A 13,723-nucleotide genomic window follows, 5' to 3' on the forward strand; every position below is an offset into this window, starting at 1 on the left:
CAACCTATACTGCTTTGTAACGAACGTCGCATTAATCGAATACTCCCCGGGAAATCTATTTATACTGAGAGCGAAAGCGCTCGTGCATGAAATAACCAGTATTGAAGTAAACCAGATAATACGAATACTAACGGAAATAAACGAAGTTAAAAACGTAAAGAAATAAATTTCATAGTAATCTATGTTTTTGTAACAAAGAACTGAACATTTAATATAAAGGTATACTCAGAAATAAAATTGCTTTGAGTAATCTGTGTTTACTTTTAGGACAAGAGAAATATACACAACTGACCCTAGATTTTGATGTACCATAATAATAATTGAAATGTAAGAAGCTTCCATACAAACACTCATCATCATGGTGATGCCACAGTTTTGTATAGGAATTTTCCTTCTATTTCGAATTAAGGTAATAATTTTTTTAACCCCTTAATATTAAATACATATTTGAAAGTAAATATCTTATTTGCAAACAAGTGTGTTTTGGTCTATTCAACAATTAATGCTTGCTTTTGGAACTAAGAAAGGCGAACGATAGCATTGTCTAGCCGCCTAACTAAAAGTCTTTTTTTGATTATTGTCTAATTAAATTAATTTTTTTTATAATAATGTTAACATTAATGTATATTTTCATTAAATATAAATGGTTTGTTCAAACAAAGAGAGATAACTATGTATTTTTGGTTAAAATGGCTCATTTCATAATAGAAACAAACGGAAAACGGATATTTTTTATAAAACACCCCCCCCCCCCGTGAAACAAAAATTCCTTTTGAAGGGTTTTTATATATAGTTTATTAGCATATTTATACCAAAGGGTTTGTTGTTTCACGGGGGGGGGGGGGGGGGGGGCATATGTCTACAGACCAAAATACATTCCAAAAAAGCACTTTGCTTTGTAACGTTTCAAAATATAATTAACAAATATGAATTAAAATGAAAATTTACTTTACTATCTAACGTAAGAATGTAATTATTTAAATTTAATGCACATATCAGCCGCTCAATAATATTTTCCTCACTCATAGAGAACGATTTCAATGAAAAATTTTAAAACCCCGCGTTAGCAAAAATTTTTATTTAAAAATTAATAATTTGATTACAAAATTTATTTTTATATAAATTGATTAAGATTTGATTATATTTTTAGTAGGAAACTTAGTTTTTTAATATGAGACAGAAATTCCAAACTATTTGGATGTACAATGTAGGCGGGAAACGGGCGTTAGCGTTCGCAGTTCTTTAAACATTGAATGTGATTTCAGACTTTTGCACAGTTCTGTCCTTATCCAGATAAGTTTTATATCAAGAGAGGAGTGAATACATACTGTCAGAAGATTTATAACTGTATACCAGGTAAGAGCAGCTGAAAAAAGAAGACAAAGTGTGATTATCGAGGGTAAAATGTTTAGCTAAAGTACCTGGACAGAAAGTAAAATAAGCTTTATTACAAGGAAAGTGCACACCTAAAATGTTACTTTGGGGACAAGCATTTACATCATCAAAGAGATTAGTTAAATCTACTTCCTGTAAAGCAGCTTTTCTTGTGTGTCTACTGATGATATATTTTAGTGTCCCTAAAATCTGTGTCAACACTGCTTATAACGCAAATGCATGTTTTATATCTTGTAGCACCTTCACCCAGTAAATATTTTGAGAAATAATTATCTTCCAATCTGAAGTTGGAAGATTAAAACTTTATTGATTTTGGTCTATTGTTATTACCTATGTGTCAAGTTCAAACTAAAACTATCCGCCTTGTTCTTCAATAAAATCACAAAATATTTAGGAAGATAAATAAAATTGCTAGGACTTTGGTGCAATTGGAGGCCTTTTTTAAATGGAGTTATGTGTCCTGCTAAATAGTTTGAAGCAATTTTAGGCATTGCCTGTATGGGCAATACATCTTCAATAACCAAAGGTTTAGAGTTCTCTTTCCAAGAAGAATTATGAAGCAAACTGTAAACTTGCTAGGAAGGATGGTATGCATAATATTTGCAAAGTAATTGACTGGGGAAACTCTTCTCAAAACAGATCTTTCCTATTTTATTACTGGGTATTCATTGCTAGACATACCGGTATGATGATTTGCACAGCATTGTTTGTCAATCGCGTTTCTGAAATGGTTCTAAAAGAAAGTGAAACTTATTTGTTGTTTTAAAACCAACTACTTTCAAACAAGTATCAATATTTTCCATGTGGTCTTATGTAAAACACAGTAAATGATTTGATGTGAAAATATTGATGAATTATTCAGCTGATATTGTTTTCTTAGGCTACGAGATTCGTCCCTGTGACAAATCCTGCGAGGTGGAGAAATGTATTCCATGTCCCACTGGAACATATAAACCATTCCTTAGTCACTCTGATGATCCAATCCGAAAACAGTGCTTAAAACCAGACTTAAATTGTGACCCAAGAGGTACGTACCTTTCAATGTAATTTAGGGTCAATGTTCTTTTTAATTTAAACTTTATATACAGTGAGATGCATTTTTGCCTGTTAATGCAAAGTTTCAGAGAAAAGAAAGCTCTTGTAGCTGGTAGTGTAGCTTGTATAGACATTGTAGACATAACAACATTAATTGTACGTGTATTTTGAATCAATTCATCACCCACATATAGAGATTTACTAATTTGATTGAGTATTAAACTTGTCATGAGTTAGCAATAAAATGCTAGAGCATGATTTTCAGGAGCTAAATGAATTCATGTGGTAACCATTCTTTAAATTGTTTTAAGTTACTATTCCAGTAGAAAATGGGACTTACTCTCCAAGATGTGCTAGGCAGAAAAACTGTGCTTGTAATCACGGAAAGTGTTTCCATGGCAACCCATGTCAATGTGAAAGAAACTTTGAACCATGTGGTATCGATGAAGAGATGAATTATAAGGGAAGTAAGCCCCCTATTTGTTGAGGTTTTTTTTTTTGTTAAAATCGGCCGGAATATTTTGTATGTATACAGTCGTATTATCTGTCTTTGTAAAAGTATATCGAATTGAAGTATTATTTTAGTCTCGTTTAATTTACTGTCATTCGTTTGAAACTGAAATGTTGTAAATAATACAAATGAGCTTGGTAGAATACTTTCTGTTGAACAATATATTGATTTTGTTTGATAATCTGCAAGCTTCCAAATATCTCTTTAATGTGGTGAATTGGTATAGATAATTACATTTTCTGATCTTGTGAGTATTTTGATAATTGTCAATGGTAGTCAAAAGATGCTATACATTGTAAGACAGCAATTTGTTTTCAAAGCATACACAGGCTTGTATTTTTTTAATCCAGAGTGTATTAAGTGTATGGAAGGCTATATGAAGCCTTACAGAGGTTGTAACCAGTGTGAAAGAATCGTTCCAACACCACCCAAGTTTCAGAGAGAGACCAAGAGGGAGGAGGGGCAAACTCTCAATATGTAAGCCATTGTCTGTTTGTAACATTGACACTATACCTGTGTCACAGACACTGTACTTGTGTCATAGACACTTAGACACTGTAACTGTGTCACAGACACTTTACCTGTTTCAAAGACACTGTAACTGTGTCACATATACCTAACACTTTACCTGTTTCAAAGACACTGTAACTGTGTCACATACACCTAACACATTACCCGTGTCAAAGACACTGTACCAGTGTCATAGACACAGTTCACAATGTTCACTACAACCAGCATAGAAAAATGTAGCACAAAGGACATCATTAGATTTAACAAGGCCTTCGAAGTATTTTAGAATATGACTGGAACCAGTGTGACAAGGACAATAACTTTTTTGATCGAATCCCTAATTGTCAAACAACTGGCTCTAGTTAATTAAGGTGGTATGGGACTTCTGCCAATATTAATGTGGAGTAAAGTACATTGTAGTAAAAATACTTTCACTTGTGTTGAATTTTCAACTTTTCCAATATTTACCCCAAAAATACATTTAAAACCTGCAGGTTTATTTGCTAAAAATAGAAAGGGAAACCTACCATAAGTTGATCCATAACCAAGTGAAATAAAACTGGTCAAACACCTTTATATTTACACGTACCTGCATTCTATTCCCTAATTCTAACTAATGAATTCCAAAGACAGTAGAATGACTAAGCCAACCAGAAACTAGCTAACTTATAATCTGTAAACGTATTATATTTAGCGTGCACGATATTAAGTGGAAAATAATTTTTCAACAAGTGAGCGTGGATTTGATTAAGCGCATTCTTGAACGTATCTATTCATCTACTGATATATATGCAATATTATTTTACATTTGGCGATCTACTTGATTTAGCGGACGCCGTTTTCCCTCAAAAACGCTAAATAGAATACACAGCCAAATGTAATACGTTTACAGTATTTAGACAATAGTGACAACAAGGTTACTCCTTTGTATTCTCAAAAAATGTGAAATTAAGAAAATTACTGAAAAATTAATTACCTAAAGTATGATTTTTGAATTGTGTATGTAATAATAGCGAACGCAGTGACAACATGGTTACTCTTTTGTATTCTCAAAAAATGTGTCATTAAGAAAAATACTGAAAAATGAATTACCTAAAGTATGATTTTTGAATTGTGTATGTAATAATAGCGAACGCAGTTATGGCCTGTTATTATCGGACCAGCAGTTCCCTGTAAATATGGTTTTCCATTTCACGCTCTCACAAAAACAAGGAAGATAAAAATAATTAAAGACTATGAACAAACGGTCGCACCGTAACACATATTAAACTGTTGAAACTGTAAGGTATATAAATATACGAAAACTGTGATATAAAAAATTAAACACTACTGCAGCAACAAATTGTTACGTAGAATTTTTTTCTGCCAAAAGGACGGTTAAAATTTAAGAGTACATGTAACATTATTTCAAAAGTGAGACTTTGATTATACAGAACACGCTACAATACACTTGTTAGGATCCAATGCCCGAAATATCTCTCCTTAAACAAATGTATGATACAATTAATATAATTATTGATTAACAACATAATAGAGCTCAAATCAAATTACATTTAGCATAAAACGATTACTTATAGATAACTGAATTCTGTGCAATTCAGAAGAAAACCCCCTGAACATTTACAAAGATCTCTTACAATGCAAAAACAAAGTATTATGATCTTTTCTTATCCAAAAAGCCGTTTTTTGTTATACTTATTCCTTATCTGGTGTAAAATGAAAGATCTAAATACAGCACATTTTCATTCAATATCATAAATGGCCAGTGCAATTTTCTGCAACTAATCATCAAAATATTATTGATACATTTTGTATCTGTCAATAGTAAATTAGTTATGAAAGACAGACCCACTTAATTATGTTGGTACGGCAAGATACATTTGTTATGCTGTATAATTCAAGACAGGTGTGTAGTCATTCCAGTAAAACTATAAATCAGAATATGAAAGAGTAAGTATTTAATTTAATAATAGTTATTTCATTATCAAATTATATTCATATCATTGAAAAACGGAAATAAAGCATAGACAGATGAAACTATTCAAAACAAGATAATTTCTTTTATAAACATGGCAGACCCTCGTCGGCTGTATTTTTGTAGTGGCGATTACCATAAAATCACCTCGTAGCGTTCTTTAAACAATTAGTAAGTTTCTTTTACACCTCTTTTTAAAAAAAGGAATTTGAATGATTTATTTTAGTGTGTAGTGACTTTACCAAAAGCGAGAGATCCGAAGAAACCTATGGTGCTAGGTTTAAAAAAACATACTCAACAAACAAGGACTGCGAACGATAACATTGTCTAGCCGCCTAACTAAAAGTCATTTTTTGAAAGTTGTCTAATTAAAGTTAATTTTTTTATAATAATGTAAATATTTATGTATATTTTCATTAAATATAAATGATTTGGTCAAACAAAGCGAGATAACTTTGTATTTTGGGTCAAAATAGCTCATTTCATAATAGAAAATAACGGAAAACGGAAATGTTTTTAAAAACATCCCCCCCCCCCTGTGAAACAAAAATTCCTGTTGAGGGTTTTTAATCATTGTTATTTAGCATATTTTTACCAAAGGGTTTGTTGTTTCACGGGGGCAACATATGTCTACAGACCGAAATACATTCCAAAAAAAGAATTTTGCTTTGTAAATTTTCGGAAACTAATTAACAGATATGAATAAAAATGAAATTTTACTTTAATACATATCGTAAATATGTTATTATTAATTTTTTATGCACATTATGGCCGCTAAATAAAATCTCCCTCACTCATAGAGACCGATTTCAATGAAATTTTTTTAGACCCCGCGTTAGTAAAACTTTTGTTTGAAAAAAAATAATTTGATTACAAATTTTGTTTTGATATAAATTTATTAGGATTTGATTATACCTTTTTAGTAAAAAACTTACTTTTTGAATATCTGACAGAAATTCCGAAATATTTGGATGTAAAATGTAGGCGGGAAACGGGCGTTAGCGTTCGCAGTTCTTTAAAACAAGTCATTGTAGAACACAACGTTGCACAATTCTACGTTGCTAATCACGACGTCCCCTGATCACCCTAACACTATATGTCATGATTTTGATGTGACTGAGTATGGCATGACAACGCTTTGGAGTGTTTATTGTAAGATTTACTTTTCTAAAGACGATCGTGTTGTGTCATGAGTGCATTAACTTGTTGAGTAAAGTTAAGAATGCCCAAATGCGTGCTCTAAAACAGTGAGGCGGTGTGTTGTGTGAAGTTATAATTGCAAAACATAATGCTGGATGACGCTATAGTATATATATGCTGAGCGACGCGTCGTATAAGACAAAGCGATGACCGTATCTCTGCACGCTGATATGATGTCTTGATGGCACAATACAAATCTTTTTTTCTGGTTTACCGTTATGAATTATAGAATTTTGTTTTGTAAGCAAATGATTTTTCCTTTTTATTTCAGTTCGTATTATAGATGTTTTATTGGTTTTCGAGAGATAGAGGGTGTGTGCACAGGTATAAATATTGCTTATGATTATGAAAAAGCAGTTTTCTATGAATGAATAACACTTGTAAACAATTTTATTAATGCGTGTTTATGTGAATAACAAGAATGCATTGGATTTTATGGAGAGGAATGTAGTATTCCCTGCCCAGCAGGATTTTATGGACGTCAATGTAAAACACTCTGCAACTGTTCTTCAAATGACACTTGTAATCAGTTTGTTGGTTGTAGATCAAACTTCACGTGTGGTAAGCTATTAATCGATTAATTTTATCTAATTCTATTAATTGATGAATCAAAAAAGAAATTTTATCATTAAATTTTTGAAAAAAATTGAACATTATCGCATTCAAAATACTATTGAGATCCCAAGGTGATATTTAGTCAATAAACTTGGAGTTAGAGCACAGGTACTGTATCATACATAATAATTACTTTAGCTCTTAAATCAATTGCCCCCCCCCCCCCCCCCATCAAAGGATGGTCAGTATTATCTTATTTGGCCGGGAATAATGATAGCGATATATTATAATTCTACACGTTTATTACATAAAAACTGAATATGGCGCTAACGCCGTTTCTTAAAATTAAGTGTTGGCATTACATTTATGTAATTAACTTTAAATAGTTCAGAGAAGAGAACGGAATAATGTAAACCTCAATGTGGTTTGATGGCGAGATACATGTTGTGAAATTGGAAATAAAATTGTTTTCTGAGGATGCATCCGATATATGTATCATAATCAAATATTCCTCACTCAAATATTCTGCGACCATTTACTCTGAGCATCAATACAACTCTTCCAACAAGACAATGTTACATGTATATAAGAGTATATCGCGCTTTGCTGACGACGAGCGTTATTACTCCAAATATAGTAGCATCGATATTATTCCGGCCTTTCTACCAATGAACATTGCTGGAATGAAGCTTGTAGAAGACTTTGAAAACCAAAACCTTCCAAACAACATGGAGGATACGGCAAAAGCAGTGGTGGAAAAAAGCATTACATTTTGAACAGACCCATCAACAACATACACACAGCGCTTAATTCGAGAGGTATACCCTTGTTTTTAATATTTCCCAAAATTTAATTACTGTTTTTGGTATTTTGAGTTTAAAAAAATTAGGTTTGATGGTTAATTGATGTTTTATAAATTCAAAATTTACAACATGACATTATCTTAAAAACCGTCTCTTGTGGTTTCAGTTTCTTAATTGATGCAAAAAGCAAGATTTGAATACAGCAGATTTTTATTCAAAATCATGTCTGACACCAGCTGAAAATTGGTTGCCGTTCAAAATAATTAAAGAATCATAAAATGGTACATTTTGTTTCTGTCAAAAGTAACCTTGATTATTCTAATTAATATACATATATATATATAGGTGCGGTTCGATACAATTTGAAAATGCAATAACTCTTGACAGGTGTGTAGTCATTCCATTAAATTAAATTATATTATAAACTATTAATTAGTGTGAATAAAAAATATTTAAATTTGATGATAATAATTTTCAAGATGCATATGATTGAAAACAGGAATGTAGCATTAGCAGATGACACTAAAAGAAAACTACTAGTAGTCTATGGCACAATCTGTTTATAAGATGGAAAAAATGGCAGGCCATTGACGACTGTATCTGTATGTACTAACATACTTTTTCTGCTGTTGATCACCATAGAATTATCTCAATGCTTTACAACATGTTCAAAAAGTAAGTAACTTCCTGTACATCTTTGAATGCTAATTTGTTTTTAATTTTTTTTTTCGTGTGTTGTGACCAAAAGTGAAAAAATTGCACAAACCGGTGATTTAAAAGGACAAATGCAAAAGCTGATAAACAGGCGTCATACAACGATTCATTGCACAACCACAACTTTGCACATTCACCATCACACAAATAACGACATCTTGTAAAAAGTTGTGGTCTCAAATGCATGTTAGATGAGCTTGAGTAATCGCAATGACGTTTTGTAAAACAGTACAATGAATGGCATCTTGTGTGAAGTTATAACAAGTGGGACGCCATGATTGGTGACGCCTTATCATGCAGCGCAAAGTAGACAAAACAATGACTGAGAATGTCAATTTGAAAGCAAAACATATTTAATTTTTTAGTTCCTATAGGTGTTGAATTTGCTATCGAGAGCTAAAGGGGTGACCACATGTCAGGTATAAACATATTTCTTATGAAAATAAAACTGCAGTTTTCTTTGAAGAAATTTTACTTGTAAATAATATAAATAGTTATATTTTTTATATATGTGGAAAAAATGGATTGGATTTTCTGGATAGGAATATAGCATTCCCTGTTCCCCTGGAATTAAAAAGGATAAGGATGCGTGTTGGACTTGAAAATGAATAACCTGTCTAGTAAAACCAATAAGGCAGAAATCTTAACAAAAAAAACGGGAAGAGTAATTGAGTCTAAGGGGGATACCCCTCAAAAACATTTGGCGCAATATAGTAATCTTTCAGTTTGGCTAATATTTTACTCTCCGCGCTGGCCAGGAACGCATATATCTTCTGTTTAATTCAAAAACTCAAATTAGACAATTTACGAACCAGATGGAACCAAATATTAAAAAGATGATGTTTCCAAATTTAACAGTGGAAGACTCTTGAAAAAACACATAAAACCGACAACCACACGTGGTTACCAGAACAGCAGTGTATCTAGAAAATACGTATAGCAAGTATTGACCTATGACAAGTACCGAAATATATATATATATACCAACATAATAAATTTTATATTAAATGAAACTAATGCATTTATCCTAAATAGACCAGCAGATAGACAATACCCCTCAAAAACATTTGGCACAGTATAGTATTTTTCAGTTTGGCTTATATTTTACTCTCCGCGCTGGCCGGGATAAATGTATCTCCTGTTCAATTCAAAAACTCAAATTACAAAATTTTACGAACCAGATGGAACCAAATATTTACTATAAAAAGATGATGTTTCCAAATTTAATAGTGGAAGACGCTTGAAAAAAAACTTGAAACCGATAACCACACGTGGTTACCAGAACAACAATGTATCTAGAAAATACCTATAGCAAGTATTGACATATGAAAAGTACCGAAGTGTATATATATATATATATATATATATATATATATATATATATATATATATATATATATATATATATATATATATATATATATATATATATATATATATATATATATATAATTTCTATTGTTCGTGTCGTTAGCCATTTTTAGTGCTTTATATATATATATATATATATATATATATATATATATATATATATATATATATATATATATATATATATATATATATATATATATATATAATCAAAAAAGAAAAGAAAAAAGAAAATCCAGTTCATTTTCTTTTCTTTTTTGATTATATATATGTATATATATATATAACCGAATGTTATCACATAGGTGTAAACGAAACCGTCTGACGTGTCACATAATGGCAAACGGGATCTTATGGCAAAAAACGGTTTGCCACTATGTCCGACTGAGTTTTTTAAATCGCTCTAACTCGGCGAATCGCGAACTGACAACAGGTAAACTTTAATCACGATAAGAGAGATCTTTCAGACGTTCAATTTAAGTTTTGAAATAATTATTTGATACATAATTCCTGAAAAAGCGTAATGTTTTTGAGGGAACCCATTCTGGGACTATATATCTCCGGCCGAGTGATTCCGTCTGAGATGTCATTTACGGGCAAACGTCGGTTTTTTGAAGATTTCTTTTTAAAATTGGATACATATGTCAACAAAAAGCTCAGAGCAACTTGCTAATACAATGACTTATTTTTTTGCGGTACTGGGCTATGGATATGTATCTAATTTTAAAAAGATATCGCCGTTCATAGAAATTTTAGTGCTCATTTTCAGCTGTGTTGTTTTTGTATATAATTTTGAGCTTCTACGCATGCTTGACCCAATAATGTTAGCGAGAAGGAAAAAGAAATGGCGATCGAAATGTTCGGCTGAGTATTGTTTTACCGATCTGTACACGATTATGGCATATTATAAGGATGTGGGAAGAAAGTGAATACAAGTGAGTTGTGTTATAGATCAACGGATTTGTGTTTCTATGGATTACGATTCTGTTTTGGATTACTAAACAAAAAAAGGCATGTAAGACTATGTAGTAAGTCAACTTCTTCATTGTTGGTCAACATGAAAAGGGTGTGAAAAACAATATAGACAGAAGATGTAGGTGCTTAGCATACTAAAAAAAATTTTACTCCGCAATATCTGAACAATTCGAACCAAGCTTGTTTTAAAACACAAAAATGTGAATAGTACCACATTTTATCTCTGTTTGAAATTTTTAGTAAACTCTCTTAGAAGATAATCTCAACCCATGTACTTTCTTTAATCTGAGAGATCAAATGTGGTATAATAATTAAAATCGTTGTAGTAATTCTACCTACATCTATTACATTTGTAAGACGTAATAATAAATGTAATTTGGTTTATTAAAATATCTCGTGCACTGACAAGACATAGTTTAACAATATACAGATTTAAATACATACTACATAGTTTCATCTAATTCATATCGATATCAGTACATAAACAGTAAGTGATTGATTGCATAAAAGTTTTTTTAAAAGAGCTTTGTTTACATTTTACAGCCAAGGTTAAGTTATCTTCTCTCAATGGCTGTGTTACTGATAACAGAGAAAAACCAGATGTCGTTAAACATGTGGAAAACACAGGCAATCAGAATTGGGGAATGCTGACTAAAATCATTACGATTAGGATTTGGACTGATGGTTTTTAGAAACGCACAATAAACATTAGAGGTACATGAAGTGTTTGAATTTTATAGTTTGTTGTAGACATAGTCTTGATTTGCCTTTAATTTCTCTGATTGTGAAGTTCCTTCTCATTTCAAATCCAGGTAGCTTAATGAAAAGCAACCATATTTTTATGGGATATCTAGGTTCAAATCCTAGTCTGGATTGTTTGAATGAGAGACTAAACATCAGGTAATTACTCATTTTTCAACATTGAAAAAATTGAATTTGTAAGTGAACTGTAGATCGAAGGTATTCATTGCCCATAATGTCGCACAGCTCGTTTACCTTTTGTATTGGCTGCGAGTCGTCGTTCAAGCCTAATTTTTTGTTTACATGAAATATTTGTAACCTAATTATTCAAAGAAATGTTTGATTAAATTATGTTTATGATCAGTCATTGAATAAAAATTACATACATTTAATCATGCAATTTTTTTTATCTGCTACATTTAAACAATCATTAAATTAATAATTCATATTATATTTCGACATTCTCTCTCTCTCTCTCTCTCTCTCTCTCTCTCTCTCTCTCTCTCTTCTTTGTTTACATTCCAACGTCTGTACTACATAACCCCAGTGAGTTATCTCCTCTTTGAACCAAGGATAGAGTATTAGCTGTGAAATGAGACAAGCTGAAAATTTGTATATTTTACTAGTATTCGACCGTCGATCTGTTTTACTGTGTATTTTATTTGGTAAAATGGAAAGCAATCAGACTATATAGCAAGAAACATTCATTTTCAAACCAATCAATTTTTAGAAACAATAGACTATATATAGTTACACAATTACTATTTATGTTCAATTTATTTTATTCAACAGAAGTGCATCTTGTTGTCAGTACCATTCTTGGCGTTCTATGCTGGAGTTTGTCTTTGTGAAATAAAACACGCCGTCATTGTTTTAAAGAAATTAATACAACAACTCTCTCAGTTAAAATTTCATAACTTTATCATTGGTGTTATAGTTTTCACAATTCCCAAACTGTCCGGACTCTTTCGATTAAATTCACAAAAATTAATTCTCTCTCTCTCTCTCTCTCTCTCTCTCTCTCTCTCTCTCTCTCTCTCTTGTTTACATTCCATAATCCCAACGAGTTATCTCCTCTTTGACCTACGGAAAAATACAATTATTGTGAAAAACTAATTTCGGTCATAAAAAAATTGATATCAGGAAAAACGAAATATCTTTACCTAATATACTTATATACTTTGAATGATAACTAGAATATTATTTTAAGGTTTTCATTTTTACAGTTACTGTGGAAAAATTAGATTTCGTGGTGGCTCAATTTTCGTAGAATTCATAGGTACCTCTCATTTATGAATTAACATCCTTCATGAATAAATAAGTTAGAGTTTTAATGTCATATTTTCTTATATTATCATAGATATAGATATATAAACTTATGTAGATATGTATAAGAGAATACAAGAAATCACGTTCTTACAAACTTATAGCATATAAGGAATCCACAAAAATTAGCCACATGAATTAAAATGATTTCACAGTACATGTATAACCATTTGCTTAAAAATAAATGACGTCAATTTTTCCGTTAAGAATACTATATTAAAATTGATTTTTCCAGAAGACATTTTTGGTACCAGTGTTAAACATAGACTCCGTCACACCTCCACCCCCGCATAGTGTTGTTCACAGAAAAATAGGCCTGGTGTAGAATTTCTCTTCGGGTGGAAAAAGGCGCCCTACTGCCCCTAACATACTATTTTCACCACTGCACAAAATCAAACATTAGATCTAGCAACCCCCTCCCCCCGCCCCTCCCGGGCGGTATAAGATCCCCTTTGTGTTTCCGGATTACATTACCCAAAGTGTCCGTCAATAAAACAAGTTTTACAGTATATTTGATTTTTTTAAAGAATGAAAAAAATAATCAAGTTATTTAACAAGAATCATTGATTCTTTTTATTTGTACATTAAAAAATAACTCTATGATTTTACGCC

The 13,723-nt window shown here is 31.5% G+C and overlaps 1 protein-coding gene across 1 annotated transcript; it reads left to right on the forward strand.

The window, feature by feature from the left end:
• Positions 1 to 273: 273 nt before the first annotated feature.
• On the forward strand, positions 274 to 3,422 carry LOC128186759 (uncharacterized). The gene is made up of 5 exons (XM_052856647.1): positions 274 to 409; positions 1,266 to 1,356; positions 2,276 to 2,422; positions 2,742 to 2,897; positions 3,292 to 3,422. Exons 1-5 carry the CDS (start codon positions 359 to 361, stop codon positions 3,420 to 3,422), a joined length of 576 nt encoding a protein of 191 aa, XP_052712607.1. The 5' UTR covers positions 274 to 358.
• The last annotated feature ends 10,301 nt before the right edge of the window (positions 3,423 to 13,723 follow it).

This window comes from Crassostrea angulata, chromosome 6 (assembly GCF_025612915.1).
Source record: "Crassostrea angulata isolate pt1a10 chromosome 6, ASM2561291v2, whole genome shotgun sequence".
NCBI classification, from domain to species: Eukaryota; Metazoa; Mollusca; class Bivalvia; order Ostreida; family Ostreidae; genus Magallana; species Magallana angulata.